This window comes from Dama dama, chromosome 1, assembly GCF_033118175.1.
Source record: "Dama dama isolate Ldn47 chromosome 1, ASM3311817v1, whole genome shotgun sequence".
Lineage (NCBI taxonomy): Eukaryota > Metazoa > Chordata > Mammalia > Artiodactyla > Cervidae > Dama > Dama dama.
This window is the reverse complement of record NC_083681.1, coordinates 44,016,557-44,032,311: the sequence shown is the minus strand read 5'-3', so window position 1 is coordinate 44,032,311 and position 15,755 is coordinate 44,016,557. Positions and strand designations below refer to the sequence as shown.

The 15,755-nt window shown below is 44.2% G+C and overlaps 1 protein-coding gene across 4 annotated transcripts in view; it reads right to left on the bottom strand.

Annotated features, from left to right (window-relative positions):
* Positions 1-15,755, bottom strand: part of DENND2B (DENN domain containing 2B) — a 163,608-nt gene that overhangs the window by 45,488 nt on the left and 102,365 nt on the right. For all 4 annotated transcript variants that reach the window (XM_061147966.1, XM_061147973.1, XM_061147977.1 and 1 more), the window contains one exon: positions 14,532-14,636. In XM_061147966.1, the coding sequence (XP_061003949.1) occupies positions 14,532-14,611 (80 nt within the window). In that variant the 5' untranslated portion in view covers positions 14,612-14,636. The remainder of the gene's footprint in view (positions 1-14,531; positions 14,637-15,755) is intronic.

The following is a 15,755-nucleotide window of genomic DNA, read 5'->3' as shown; positions in this document are numbered from 1 at the left end:
CACAAGAGAAGCCCACAGACCAACAGGAAGGCTGGGGATTTACTCTGAAAAAGGAAGCTCTCGAAGGAGTGTGAGCTGAAGAATGACATGCTCTGATCATATCAGAAAATGAAGTGTAGCGATGCAGGGTGGCCAAAGTGAGATCATGTAAAGGCCACTGGAACAATCCAAGCAAAAAGTTACTATGGCCTGAACTAGAATGACAGCAGGACAGATGGATTTTTCTCCAGGGCTATGCCAGTCAGATTTGCTGATGAAGTGGATAAGAGGTAAGAGAGACAAAGGAAAGTCAAGGATGAATCACAGTTCTGGGCCTGAGCACCTAGTAGAAAGGAGTTGGGGTTATAAATTTCCATTTGGGATGTGTCAGTGGTATACAGATATTATTTTAAAACCTCATGGCTAGATGAGAAGAGGAACTAAAGAGCCTCTTGGTCAAAGTGAAAGAGGAGAGTGAAAAAGCTGGCTTAAAACTCAACATTCAGAGAAAGAAGATCATGGCATCCAGTCCCATCGCCTCATGGCAAATAGATGAGGAAACAATGGAAACAGTAACAGACTATATTCTTAGGCTCCAAAATCACTGCAGATGGTGACTGAAGCCATGAAATTATGAGAAACTTTCCTTGGAAGAAAAGCTATGACCAACCTAGACAGCATATTAAAAAGCAGAGACATTACTTTGCCGACAAAAGTCTGCTAGTCAAAGCTATGGTTTCTCCAGTAGTCACGTATGGATGTGAGAGTTGGATCATAAAGAAAGCTGAGCGCTTTAGAATTGATGCTTTTGAACTATGTGGTGTTGGAGAAAACTCTTGAGAGTCCCTTGGACAGAGAGGAGATCCAACCAGTCCATCCTAAAAGAAATCAGTCCTGAATATTCATTGGAAAGACTGATGCTGAAGCTGAAGCTCCAATACTTTGGCCACCTGATGCGAAGAACCAACTCATTGGAAAAGATCCTGATGCTGGGAAAGATTGAAGGCAGGAGGAGAAGAGGATGACAGAGAATGAGACGGTTGGATGGCACCACTGACGTGATGGACATGAGTTTGGGTAAGTTCCGGGAGTTAGTGAAAGACAGGGAAGCCTGGTGTGCTACCATCCTTGGGGTCACAAAGAGTCGGACACAACTGAGCGACTGAACTGACTGACATGGCTAGATGACACATCTAGAGAGTCGGTGTATCTAGGGAAGTCCAAGGGTTGCACCCTGGGAAGAGCATGTAGTGAGGAAGGAAGGAAACCATGAGGAGTGATATCCTGAGACCTCTGAGAAATAGGGAGTGATCAGCTGAGCCAAAACTGCTAACAACTAAGCAAGGAAAAGACTTCAGGGTGACCCCTAGATTTAGGTAGTCCCTGTGACCTTGAGAAGAGAGATTCTGGTGGAGTTGTAGGAAGGGAAGCCTGACTGGAAGGAATTCAAGAAATTAAAGAGAGGGAATGGAGACAAGGAGCTCGGTTTCCCTAAAGGAGGAACAAGGAAATGAGGTGGTAATTGGAAGGAAATGTTGGGTACAGAGTGCATGTTTGTATGATGACTAGAATAATCCAGTGGAGAGTGAAACGTGTTCAAGTAGGACAAGTGCAGGCAGTGGGAACAGTGAGCTGTGAGCGGCTGTGAAGGGCTAGGGACCTCATGCCTATCTACAGGGTGGGGCGGGGCGGGGGCTTAGACTGAAGAACCCCACTTGGTCTCATTCCCAGGCACCCAGACTTGAGTGTCTTCTCATACAATCTCATTCCTGGGCTGCTTTCTGCTTCCTTCACCCTGGCTTTGACTCCTGTATATATTCCCAATTCATTCCTCAGAGGGAAGACAAGGTCAGATCTATTCTTTCTTCCCTCTCCCTGAAGCATCTGATCCAGCTTCCTCCCCAGACTCAATGACGTACTCGATGCCTAAGACCTCAGATCTTCCCTCCCTGTGCCATCCCCACTGCTACCTGCTGCCACCTTGATTCAGATCTTACCTTTCACTGGGACTATTAAAACAAGCTCTCAACTTCCCTCTCTGCTTTCGGTCTTAACCCAGTTCCAAGTCCATCCTCTTGTCTCCTGACATCTTTCTAAACTACAAAACTCATCATGCTTCTAACTCCCGACTATCTAAGGAATGAAAAGCAAATTCATGGGCATGGATCACAGGGACCTCATGATCCAGTCCCTATGTGGCCTTTATCATCTCACACTGTCTTTTCCTCCAAACAAATCTGCATCTCACAGTTAGTTACATCAAACTCCTTGCTTTTCACAACTCTAGGCCTTCACACATTCTGTCTCCTTTGCTGCGGTGCTGACCTGTCCACTTACACATCTCTGTGGCTCCTCCGTGGTATCTCTCTTGACACTACCCCCCTCACCCAGGTGCAGATGTGAGATTTGATGCCTCCACTGTGCCTGGAAAAAGTCTGTCTTGGGACTTTGTAACATTTTACTAGATTGTACGGTTTCCTCCCCTGCCTCCCTCACTAGACTATGTACCAGTGAACCTACTTGAAGGTGGTGACGGTGTCTTGTTAATGCCAATATCCCCAGCTCTTTGCATGGCATCTAGAATTTAGTGGGAATTAACGCATTTGTGCTGAATGACTAATGAACGAATAAAAAAATAAATGATTAAAATCTAGGTCTCCTTACGACTCTCCAGGGTATTGTTCACAAATTTCCTCACCTCCCCCTTTGTGCCTTGTGACCCGAAGAACAATATGGAAAGGTACACAAAGCCCTTAGTGCAACCCAGCATGTCAGTCCCCAAAGCCTTCTCCCACAAGGCAACAATCGGATCCTAGGCCGAGAGTCTAGAGACCTGGCTTTTGCTCTTGTCCTGGTTCCCTCACTTTCTAGATGTGCTCATGAGCAAAGTCACCTAAATTCTCTGAGCCTCAGGCTCTTTGTCTATAAAACAGTGGGAAACACTTGCTCTGAGTATCCTCACATACTAGCTGTTTGACCAAGATGATGCAAACTTTGAAAGTGTTTGAATACCAGTAACAGCTCCATGAAGACAGAAGAAATATAAAAGAGAAGTAAATACAAAACAGCTAAAAGACACATAAGACTCTGATCTTATCACCGCTTGCTCTTTATTCTAACACCTTGGACCCTGTTCCCAGGAAAACAGACACCGTGAAACCGGGCCGTGATGCCACTGCCTCACACCAGCACTGTGGCACATGACTGGCCAAAACCAACATGACAGGACAGGGAGTAAGATAAACAGATACAAGGAAAGAGGGAAGAAAGGGGGAGAATGCAAAGGAAATTTAACAGAGGAACATAAACACACATCCGCACACAAATGTGTAAGACAAGTGAGTAGGACAGAAAGGGCATCAACTAAGGTAGCGAATAAGAAACAAAGAGAAAGCAATGTGTGTGTGTGTGTGTACATGGATGCATGTGCACAGACAGAAAGTGAGAGTTAAAGTGCAAAATACGTGCCCTTCCCTCTGGCGCTGTTTTCATAAGAATATGACCCAGCCCTTGGGTTAGTGACCTGGGCCATTCTCCAGTAACATAGCAGGAAGCATTCATGACAAGGAACACCACATATACTGTCAAGGTCACCCAGGGACTTTTTGGGAGGGAAGGCTGTCTTTAGTCCTTGACGATAAGACTGTTCTCAACTCAGCATGCTCTGGCCACAGAGCTCCTGAAGTATTAGTATCAGGAAGAGGACCAAGTTGGGGCCAGTTGGAGAAGGTTCCTGGAGTCCAGGAAATAGCCTCAGAGGTACTGAGATGTGCTGTGGGTACCATGATGTGAGCCTGTCTGCCGGTGAAAGTTACTCAGGGCCCAGCTTCCACTATGCCTAGTCCCTACTAAGCAGATGTCTAACCTGCTCCCAAATGAAAGTGCCTTGGAGTTAGCCAACCCCCATCCCAGGGCTGCTCAACTAAAGCGGGCCGTGTTGGCTCAGTGGGCATCAGTGGGCTCCCATCACTACGTGACCGCCCCAGCTCCGGAGACGGCATGCTCACTGCACTCCCCTAAGCCACATTCTGGGGTACCCAGAAGGAGAATAGGGAGGAGGTCTGCCAGAGTCCTATCTCCAAGTCCAGAAGTTTGTTCCCCAGGCCAGAGCAGAGGCTCACCTCGGTAACTGACAGCTCACTCTGGAATAGAAGTTAGAAAGAGGCTGACACTCAATTCTTGACCATCCTGCTCACAAAGCAGCTTCATCTCAAATGGCTGGAAGCCTGCCAGAGGGTCGAGGACAGCCTCATCCTCCAAGTGGGGCTACACCTGGACCATCACACACAGAGACTCCTAAGTCAGCCTCGGTTTGTCGGGGTAAGCAGAACAGTATCTGAAAAGAAACTGAGTCACCTTTCCACCTCCAGGAAGTACATCTATCTGCCTGTCACTTGGCTGATTTCTATGGAAGCACAAAGAGGAATGGTGAGCTCTTCTCTGGGAGGGAATCAATCTCTAGTCCTCTGTGAAGTAGCAGCACTGAATAGAGTATTTACCAGACATAAGCCATCTCTGAGACAGGTGAAAAATGATGACTTATGGGAACATCCCCAAAGCCCTAGTCCAGCAAAAATGGAACTGCCAAATAAAGCAGAACCAGGCACCATCCAAAGCCAAGAGGGAGAAAAATGTAGTTCCAGGAAACCCTGCTAAAGATATTTGTGATGGTTTTAAAACATGGCACCCAAATGACATGCCTGCTGTCAAAACGACCCCTAATCTTGAATCTGGGCTCTGAGATTGCTTGACTAGTAGAATATGGTAGAAATGAATCTGTGCCATTTTTCAGGCCCAGGCCCCAGGAAGCCAACAGCTTTCTGGTTCCAGTCTCCCAGGCTGTGAGGAAGGCCAGGCCATGTGGTGAGGGTGTTCTGACTGACAATCCCAGCTGGGGTCCCAGCAACAGGCAGCATCAACCCCTCAGACATGTGAGATCAGACGACTCTAGGAGACACCAGCCCCTAGCCGCTGAGTCGCCCTAAGCCTTGAAGTCTCTCCAGCTGAGGTCCCAGACATCGTGAGCAGCAGCAGCCATGCCTGCAGTCACTGTCTGAAACCAGCTAATCTACAGAGTCTGTGGGCATAATAAAATGGCTGTTTGACACTAAGAAATTTGGGGTTGTTATGTGGCGGTAGACAACTGGCACAGATTTTGGTACCGAGAAGTGGAGTGCTGTTGAAACAAACACCTAAAACATTGACTGTGGGACTGAGGCATGGCTGCTGGGGGGTGGTTAAGGCAAAAAAAAAAGAAAATGTTAGAAGCTAGAGATAAGGGGACCCTCATAATGTTGAAAAGTTTGGTAATTCTGTCACCTGTGGTTAACATGGAAAATAAATGAGATGAATTAGCCAAAGACATTTCCAGGCAGAGTGCTGAAGGTACCATTTGACTCCTTCTAACTGTCACTAGTGAAAGAGAAAAGAGATGAGCCAAACAGGAACTGTTCAGTTTTCCAGCAAAATTTAAAGGAAACATAAATGACAAAGGGCTTTCAGAATTAGAAAATAAAACTTGTTTCAGTCTCTATCTCTCTAGGCAATAAAAAATTCTCAATTAGGAAATGGCTTCCAGACTGTGGTGACAGTTACACTCTGTGTGTGTGTCTGTAAACTCATCAAACTGAAAACTTTAAATTGGATAGTTTATAATACTTTAATTATCCCTCAATAAATCTTCAGAAAAAAATCTAGAGTGGGACTGCAAGATCCTTTGTCAAGACCTAAAAAATATTTAAAGTGCTGCCTCATTGAATCTTTTGGTTTTTCCCTGTGGACCATTTTTAAAGTCTTTATTGAATTTGTTAAAATATTGTTTCTCTCTCTTTTTTTTTTAATGTTTTGGCTTTTTGGTGGTGAGGCATGTGGGATCTTACCTCCCCGATCAGTGACTGAACCCATACTTCCTGCATTGGAAGGTGAAGTCTTAACCACTGGACTGCCTGGGAAATACCAGCCTCATTGACTCTTACAGACAAAAGGCCTTCTAAGGATCTTAAGGGTGAGTCATGCAGATCCTCTAAATAATAAAGCTTCTAAGACTGTTAAGAACCATTGTCCCATAGCAATCTCACCGGGAAAAATCCACTTATTCACCTTAGGAGGTACTAAAAGTGCCACTCGGAGGCTCTGAACCAAGGGTTCTAAGAATGAATACAGATGGGGAGGGAAATCCTTCCAAGCCGAGTGGTCAGGAAAAGCCCTGCAGGAAATAACATCTGTATCCAGACTGGCAGAATTGTCAGGTTCATGTAGCAGCACAGTGAAGGATAAAAGCAGAAAGAAAAATCAGGGCTTCTAAGGAAAGCCTTTCCAACCAGGTCGAGTTTGATGGTGTCATAGAGGACAGCAGTTTTTGAGCAGCCTAGTTGTATTTACAGGGAGATGAACGTAGTGGTACAATAAAATAACAGAAGGAGCAGGAGAGCGAGGCATGCATTCTTCCCATTAGCTCTGTATCCTTGGGGAGTACCTCCTCTTCTCTGGGTTTGTTGCCCAAACTATCAAACAAGTGGTTGAGATCAAATCAGCTCTAAGGTTCCTTTTCTTCTCTCTTTCTCAGAGTCAGTGGACGGAATGGAAAGGGAATCCAAAATTAACAAGGCCTACACTGGTCATCCACTTGTTTGATAATTTGGGCAACAGACATAGAGAAGAGGAGGGAGTCCCCAAAGATACAAAACTAATAAGGGGGAGAACACACACTTAACCCTCCTACTCCAATTGTGGGTGTGTGCGTGCTAAGTTGCTTCAGGCATGTCCGACTCTTTGCAACGCTATGGCCTGCAGGTTGCCAGGTTCCTCTGTCCATGGGATTCTCCAGGCAAGAATACTGGAGTGGGTTGCCATGCCCTCCTCCTGGGGATATTCCTGACCCAGGGACTGAACCCAAGTCTCTTATGTCTCCTGCATTTGTAGGCAGGTTCTCTACCACTAGCGCCACCGGGGAAGCCCTACTCAGCTCAGTTCAGTCACTCAGTCGTGTCTGACTCTTTGCAACCCCATGGACTGCAGCACACCAGGCCTCCATGTCCATCACCAACTCCTGGAGCTGACTCAAACTCATGTCCATCGCGTCGGTGATGCCATCCAACCATCTCATCCTCTGTCGTCCCCTTCTCCTCCTGCCTTCAATCTTTCCCAGCATCAGGGTCTTTTCCAATGTGTCAGTTCTTCGCATCAGGTAGCCAAAGTGTTGGAGTTTCAGCTTCAGCATCAGTCTTTCCAATGAATATTCAGGACTGATTTCTTTGAGGATGGACTGGTTGGATTTCCTTGCAGTTCAAGGGACTCTCCAGAGTCTTCTCCAACACCATAGTTCAAAAGCATCAATTCTTCAGTGCTCAGATTTCTTTATGGTCCAACTCTCACATCCACACACGACTACTGGAAAAACCAAAGCTTTGACTAGATGGACCTTTGTTGGCAAAGTAATGTCTCTGCTTTTTAATATGCTAAGTTGGTCATAACTTTTCTTCCAAGGAGCAAGTTTATTTTAATTTCATGGCTGCAATCACCATCTGCAGTGATTTTGGAGCCCCAAAAAATAAAGTCTCTCACTGTTTCCATTGTTTACCCATATATTTGCCATGAAGTGATGGGACCGGTTGCCATGATCTTAGTTTTTTGAATCTTGAGTTTTAAGTCAACTTTCTCACTCTCCTCTTTCACTTTCAACAAGAGGCTCTTTAGTTCTTCTTCACTTTCTGCCATAAGGGTGGTGTCATGTGCATATCTGAGGTTATCGATATTTCTCCCGGCAATCTTGATTCCAGCTTGTGCTTCATCCAGCCCAGCATTTCACATAATGTACTCTGCATGTAAGTTAAATAAGCAGGGTGACAATATACAGCCTTGACATACTCCTTTCCTGATTTGGAAACAGTCTGTTGTTCCATGTCCAGTTCTAACTGTTGCTTCTTGACCTGCATACAGATTTCTCAGGAGGCAGGTCAGGCAGTCTGGTATTCCCATCTCTTTAAGAATTTTCCACAGTTTGTTGTGATCCACACAGTCAAAGGCTTTGGCATAGTCAATGAAGCAGAAGTAGATGTTTTTCTGGAACTCTCTTGCTTTTTCAATGATCCAACAGATGTTGGCAATTTGATTTCTGGTTTCTCTGCCTTTTCTAAATCCAGCTTGTACATCTGGAGGTTCACGGTTCACACACTGTTGAAGCCTGACTTGGAGAATTTTGAACATCACTTTGTCAGCATGTGAGATGAGTGCAATTGTGTGGTAGTTTGAACATTCTTTGGCATTGCCTTTCTTTGGGATTGGAATGAAAAGTGACTTTTTCCAGTCCTGTGACCACTGCTGAGTTGTCCAAATTTGCTGGCATATTGAGTGCAGCACTTTCACAGCATCATCTTTTAGGATTTGAAATAGCTCAACTGGAATTCCATCACTTCCACTAGCTTTGTTTGTAGTGATGCTTCCTAAGGCCCACTTGACTTCGCACTCCAGGATGTCTGGCTCTAGGTGAGTGATCACACCATCGTGATTATCTGGGTAACGAAGATCTTTTTTGTATAGTTCTTCTGTGTATTCTTGCCACCTCTTAATATTTTCTGCTTCTTTTAGTTCCATGCCATTTCTGTCCTTTATTGGGCCCATCTTTGCATGAAATGTTCCCTTGGTATCTCTAATTTTCTTGAAGAGATCTCTAGTCTTTCCCATTCTACTGTTTTCCTCTATTTCTTTTAATTGATCACTGAGGAAGGCTTTCTTATCTCTCCTTGCTATTCTTTGGAACTCTACATTCAAATGGGTATATCTTTCCTTTTCTCCTTAGCCTCTCACTTCTCTTCACAGCTACTTGTAAGGCCTCCTCAGACAACCATTTTGCCTTTTTGCATTTCCTTTTCTTGGGAATGGTCTTGATCAATGCTTCCTGTACAATGTCACAAGCCTCCATCCACAGTTCATCATGCACTCTGTCTATCAGATCTGATCCCTTGAATCTATTTGTCACTTCCACTGTATAATCATAAAGGATTTGATTTAGGTCATACTTGAATGGTCTAGAGGTTTTCCCTACTTTCTTCAATTTAAGTCTGAATTTGTCAATAAGGAGTTCATGATCTGAGCCACAGTCAGCTCCAAGTCTTGTTTTTGCTGACTGTATAGAGCTTCTCCATCTTTGGCTGCAAAGACTATAATCAATCTGATTTCAATATTGACCATCTGGTGACATCCATGTGTAGAGTTTTCTCTTGTTTTGTTGGAAGAGAGTGTTTTTTATGATCAGTGAGTTCTCTTAGCAAAACTGTTAGCCTTTGACCTGCTTTATTCTGTACTCCAAGACCTAATTTGCCTGTTACTCCAGGTGCTTCTTGATTTCCTACTTTTGCATTCCAGTCCCCTATAATGAAAAGGCCATCTTTTTTGAGTGTTAGTTCTAGAGGGTCTTGCAGGTCTTCATAGAATCGTTCAACTTCAACTTCTTCAGCATTACTGACTGGGGCATAGACTTGGATTACTGTGATATTGAATGGTTTGCCTTGGAACAGACAGAGATCATTCTGTCATTTTTGAGATTGCATCCAAGTACTGCATTTCAGACTCTTTTGTTGACTATGATGGCTACTCCATTTCTTCTAAGGGATTCTTGCACACAGTAGTAGACATAATGGTCATCTGAGTTAAAGTCACCCATTCCAGTCCATTTTAGTTCGCTGATTCCCAACATGTCAATGTTCACTCTTGCCATCTCCTGTTTGACCACTACCAATTTGCCTTGATTCATGGACCTAACATTCCAGGTTCCTATGCAATATTGCTCTTTACAGCATCAGACTTTACTTTCATCACCAGTCACATCCACAAATGTGTGTTGTTTTCCTTTGGCTCCATCTCTTCATTCTTCCTGGAGTTATTTCTCCACTGGTCTCCAGTAGGATACTGAGCACCTACCACCCTGGGGAGTGGGAAGCCCTATTGCTCGGCCATAAAAAGGAATGCATTTGACTCAGTTCTAATAAGGTGGATGAACCTAGAGCCTACCATACAGAGTGACGTTAAGTCAGAAAGAGGAAAACAAATATCGTATATTAACACATATATATATGAATCTAGAAAGATGGTACAGATGAACCTATTTTCAGGGCAGCAATGGAGACACAGACATAGAGAACAAACTTGTGGACACAGAGGGGAAGGGTAGGGTGGGACAAATTGAAAGAGTAGCATTGAAACATACACATTACCATATTTAAAATTAGATAAGCAGTGGAAATGTGCTGTATGACGCAGGGAGCGCAAATCCAGTGCTCTGTGATGACCTAGGGAGTGGAATAGGGTGGGAGGTGGGAAGGAATTTCAAGAAGTGGGGGGAAATATGTATACCTATGGCTGATTTACATTGATATACAGCAGCAATCAACACAATAATGTAAAGCAATTAAAAATAAATAAATTTTTAAAAAACTAAGTTAATAAGACCTATTATGAAAGAACTATAAGGACTCAAATAGCACGTAGCCTATGCTCTATGGTACTGATCGCAGAGACATCTAGACAACTGGTCACCAAACAGTCTTCTGGATACCGGGTATTGTTCCAGGCTTGGAGGAGACAGAAAGAAGTCAAAGTCCTTGACCCCAAGAAATCTATACTTCTATAGGCACCCAAGTTTCCCACACATACACCCAGAGGCAAGGTTCCTAAAAGACAATACTAATAGCTTGTATTTTTAAGTCACAATGACCCGCACGTTGGAGTTTCACAGTGAAGAAGCTGTTGAGGAAATCAGCAGGCAAGACGTCTTCTGAGAACAGCCCCTGCTGCCCGCCAAGTCTTACAACACAAGTGAAATCTCCTGAGAGCACCAAGTGGCAAAGTTTACCCCATCGAGATGGCTGAACGAGCTCTCAACACAAAGCCTTTTTGTTTGCAAGTCACTGAGCTGCTTCGTCTCACCCGGGTCATCAGTACCAACATCATAAAGCCTGACCCCTGGAATTCAGAGGAGCTTTGAGAATCTCCCCTCTCGCCCCCAGAAATGGATGCAGCCAAATCTAAATAAGCTGGAGGGGGAGCAGCCTATGGAGAGAGAAAGCAGCTAAGGGTGAAGCATCACGCCCCTCTGGCCTCACTAACAAAGAGAAAGGGAAGCTTGCTCCAGGAGACCCAAACATAGCAAAGAACAGAACTCTGGTGGTCAAATGAGAGGCTGATTTCCTCCTCCTACATATCCTACCAAATCAAGAATGGGCTATAAAGGAAAAGGAAGATAATAAACTAGCAAAACATCCATAAAAAGCTAAACATGCAATGGAATCTAGGATCTTTTTTTTTTTTTTTAAATAAAAAGTGTTAATATCATTAATATATAAAGGGCTCTTACAAATAGATTAAAGGCAAAATATACAGATAATTTACAAAGAAATAGAAGCACCTAGTAAACATAAAAATATTTAATTTCATTAATGAAAAAATACTTTGCTCCTTGAATTAAAATTTTTTTTAATGCTAATGTAGGTAGAATGAGATAGAAATGTACTTATTAAAGGAAGACATACATGTTGATACAATGCCAGCATGAACAAAGAGCCTTAAAATAATATTTAAAAAGGAAATCATCCAAAATGTGGGTGAAGTATTATGCACAGAAGTGCCAATATCATTTATTACAGGAGAAAAGCGGGTGTAACCTGTATGTCCAATAATAGGGGATCAGGTAGTGTAGACAAATGATTACTCAATTAAGTTATATTTTCTAAGACTCCTAATTAAATATGAAAATGTTTATATGTTAGGTGAAAATAAATGGATGTAAATTTGTTATTTATAGTATGATAGCAAAATTTTAATGGAAAAAGCAATATATGATTTGTATTTGGTGTGATATAATTTCTTCTCTTAAAAAATAACAGAAAAAGGAACTTTCTTTAACCAGTGGTTAAGACTCTGAGCTTCCACTGCAGGGGGCACAGGTTTGATCTCTGGTTGGGGAACTAAGATCCTGCATGCTCTGTGGTGCAGTGGGGAAAAAAAAGAATCTCTTCCTCATATTTTTCTGTATTTTCCAAACTCCCTTTTATAATTTTGTGCAACTTTTGTTATTGATATTTTTTTTTTTCCCAGTGGGTTTTGTCATACATTGACATGAATCAGCAATAGATTTACACGTATTCCCCATCCCGATCCCCCCTCCGGGAATCTAGGATCTTTAACCCAAACTAGCTCAGTGGTGGCACCAGGTGAGGTCTTATTCAAATTAAGGATACAGCCTTGAAAATACATATCTCGGCACTTCCTCAGGGTACTATCTGCCCTTCCCCACCAGTTTTCCATGCCCCAAAGTACCCCTGCCCCCAAAGTTAGATACAAAGGCTTCTCTGTGTCATCAGGTTCCTTTGCCTCCATGTGGATGATGCAGACAGAGATCCCCAAAGCCGCCAGGGCTCCAAGGCCCAGCTTTCCAAGGCCCCAGCATCCCTGCACTCCCCAACCAAAGTTCCAGTCACACCTGGGAGTCTTTTCTCACTGGTACTCCTGCATGGGCAATGATTAAAGGGCCCCAGGTCCCAGGCAAATGTCTATCAGAAGGTCCGACTAAGAAATCTGGGTGCCAACGTCATCGATCCAAGCTGTCAATGCCTTGAAAAAAAGGAAATGGATCCTTCCTTTGTGTCCCTCAGTGTCCACCACGGAGCCTGGCACCTAGAAGGAGAGCCCCCAGGCTTCCCCGACAACTTCCTAAATGAACTGGAGACTCACTGCCCTACTCAGCCCAAAGCACAGCCCCAGATGCGGCTGCGGGCGGAGGCAGCCACCAGATGACACCGCCAGACGACGACTGTGATGTAACAACTACAGCCCAGCGTAGCCGCTGAGACAAGGTCTGTGACTCCACGCCAAAAACCGAGGAAAGTAGGGAGGGAAGGGGAAATGTGGCAGGAAGGAAGGGAAGGAAAGACTTAGAAGGGAGAAATGCTTTTTTTAGGCACATCAGAGACTCAGATATTTACAAGTACCATCCATCATGTTATGACAGCAAGCATGCTGAGAAGCTAAAGGAAGAGGGATTTCTAAAGATGTATAAAACATGTAGGGCTGTACTCCAAATAGAAACTAGGGTGCCTGTCAGCAGTTCAGATTCTGCTTTGTGACTTTATGTAAACAATGCCTCTCCCACCCCACCCACACAGCGGAAATTAGAAGAAACAAATACTTAAAGGAGCTGGGGGCTGCTGGGTACGGTAACTTCTATTTCAGGTTCTAAGTATGCTATTTCTTTTAACTTAAGAATAAAACAGTAAAATCACAAATAATGCTTATTTCACCCCTACAGTCTCATATAAAAAAGACGGGGACCTTCACTGCCAGTCTCCACCTGCCAACTCACATTCACACTGCAGAGGAAGAAATGCCCCCTGACTGGGCAGAGCCCACCAATGGCTCCCAAGAAGCATATTACGGGGGACAAAAAGTCTAAGCCCCAGACCTGTTTCTGCCTCAGCCACCAACATGCCCTGGGAGAATTCAGTTTTTTTTATCAGTTTTACCCATGAGGTTGCTGGTCCCTGCCATCCTCAGCCTCACCCCATTCAGGGAAGCAAGTATGCCAGCAACGCTAGTCTAGGTTAGAGAGAGTGCGTGGGCAGAGGGTGTCCTTACTGCTCTTGTTGCTACAGAGCAGAGAGTCAATTTGTCTATCTAAGCCCCAAACTCTTATGTATTGAACATGTCGGAACCTACCAGTTTCCATTTAGTTGGTACAGTCCATCCAGACCATTTCCACTGGGACCAAACTCTGCATGTATGGTGTACAGAATTCCTCTTGCCTCCTTCAATTCCAGCCACTCCCCAGGGGCTACAGCCTGTGCCCCTCTCTACCAGCCATACCTGGATCCCACCTCTGAACGAACCAAACATCTACCACAACCTCTGGGCAGACCTGAGTGCGCATCACTCCACCGGACTCAGTTTGGCGGAGCATGAGCCCACCCTCCAGGAGGCCACGAGCCCCATCCCCATATAAGATGAGCATCCTTCTCATAGCTACCCATTCCAGCAGCTGAGGTTCCAAAGCCAAACCCATCCAGCTGAGATTCAGATGAAGGGGCTACGAAAGGTATGTGGCTTTAGTAAAAGAGGTTCTTCAAGGAAATCAGCATCTAGCCTAGGCCAAGACCTGAGAAGCCCTGGTGACAGTTGTACCTTTACTTGTCAGTGCTGGAAGCCTCTATCCCAATGCAGAGACGGAGCTAATATTTAATAAGTGGTTTTTTTGCTAGGCACCATGCTAAGCACTGACATTATCATCTCATTTAATCCTCAAGGAAACCCTGGGAGACAGGTACTATTATTATTTTACAGATGAGGAAGCAAAATTTTAGAGGGCGTAAGAAAATGCCCTGAGATCTCACTGTTTGGTCAGTGGTTAAAGTTTGGCCCAGATGATTCACCTGGATGACTGGCAGAATCATGAGGATAACCACACACACTTGGCAGGAGTCCTATCCAGGACACAGGGCATTAGGTGTCCTTTGATGCTACCCTCCACGGAGCTCCACTCCCCCAAGCAATGCTCCCCGACTCACCTGCTCAGAGTCCCCCGAGGGGCTTTAGTGCCTCCAGCTCCGTGGGTGATACTGGAATTCTTGTTGGCAGTCATGGTCATTTCTGCTCTCTGCAAACACAGAGCCCTGTGAAGAAGACAAGACCAATCAGCCAAGTTTCCATGGGTAGCCCAAAGCACCTCAAACATTCCCAGATGACCTCCAGAACTGCCAGCAGGGTTTCTGTGGTGGGAGCGGAAACCACTTTCCCACATATATTTAATTTCGTCTGTTACAGCTTGTGGGCCTCAAGGCTTCCCTGATCTGGGTTGGGGAAAAGTCTGTGAGCTGACAAATAACTTCTCACTTCACAGAAAATGATTTTTAAAACTCCATTCCCATCCAGTTTCTTCTCATTACTGAAGTTAGTTTCCCAACTTTCTGGCATGCCATACAGCCCTTATGAATTTTGCCATATTTGTATACTTCCTGAACAATCATTTATTCATTATTTTTCTTGAATCAACTTGAAACTGCCGTGCTGTCCTTAACTTCATTCTAAACAATTAATCACTGACAAATATTTACTGTGTACCCATTTCCTGGACACTGCCATCAACAAAGAATAAACCCAAGTCTCTGCTCTCAGGGAGCTTACATCCTAGCAGAGGGAAACAGACAATAAGCAGGCACATCTCACATGTGTGATATGTAAGTGTATGCTTGTGTATAATATGTATAGTGGTAAGTGGTAGGAAGGAAAAATGAAGCAAGGTAGAGGAAAAGGAAAGAAGATGTGCCATTTTAAATAGGATGGTCAGGGAAGAACATCCTAATAAAATGACACCTGAGTCAACACCATAAAATTATGAGCTATCATATTTTTAACACCCATTAAAATAAAATTAATATGCTTTAAAGTATTTAAGCACTACAAAGTGAAAAATGTTGTATATGTACCATGCTGAAGCTGAAACTCCAGTACTTTGGCCACCTCATGTGAAGAGTTGACTCATTGGAAAAGACCCTGATGCTGGGAAAGATTGAGGGCAGGAGGAGAAGGGGATGACAGAGGATGAGATGGTTGAATGGCATCACTGACTCGATGGACATGGGTTTGAGTAAACTCCGGGAGTTGGTGATGGACAGGGAGGCCTGGCGTGCTGCGATTCATGGGGTCACAAAGAGTCGGACACGACTGAGCGACTGAACTGAACTGAACCATACACAATTAGCTAATATCATATAATGTTGTTTTATGCTAAA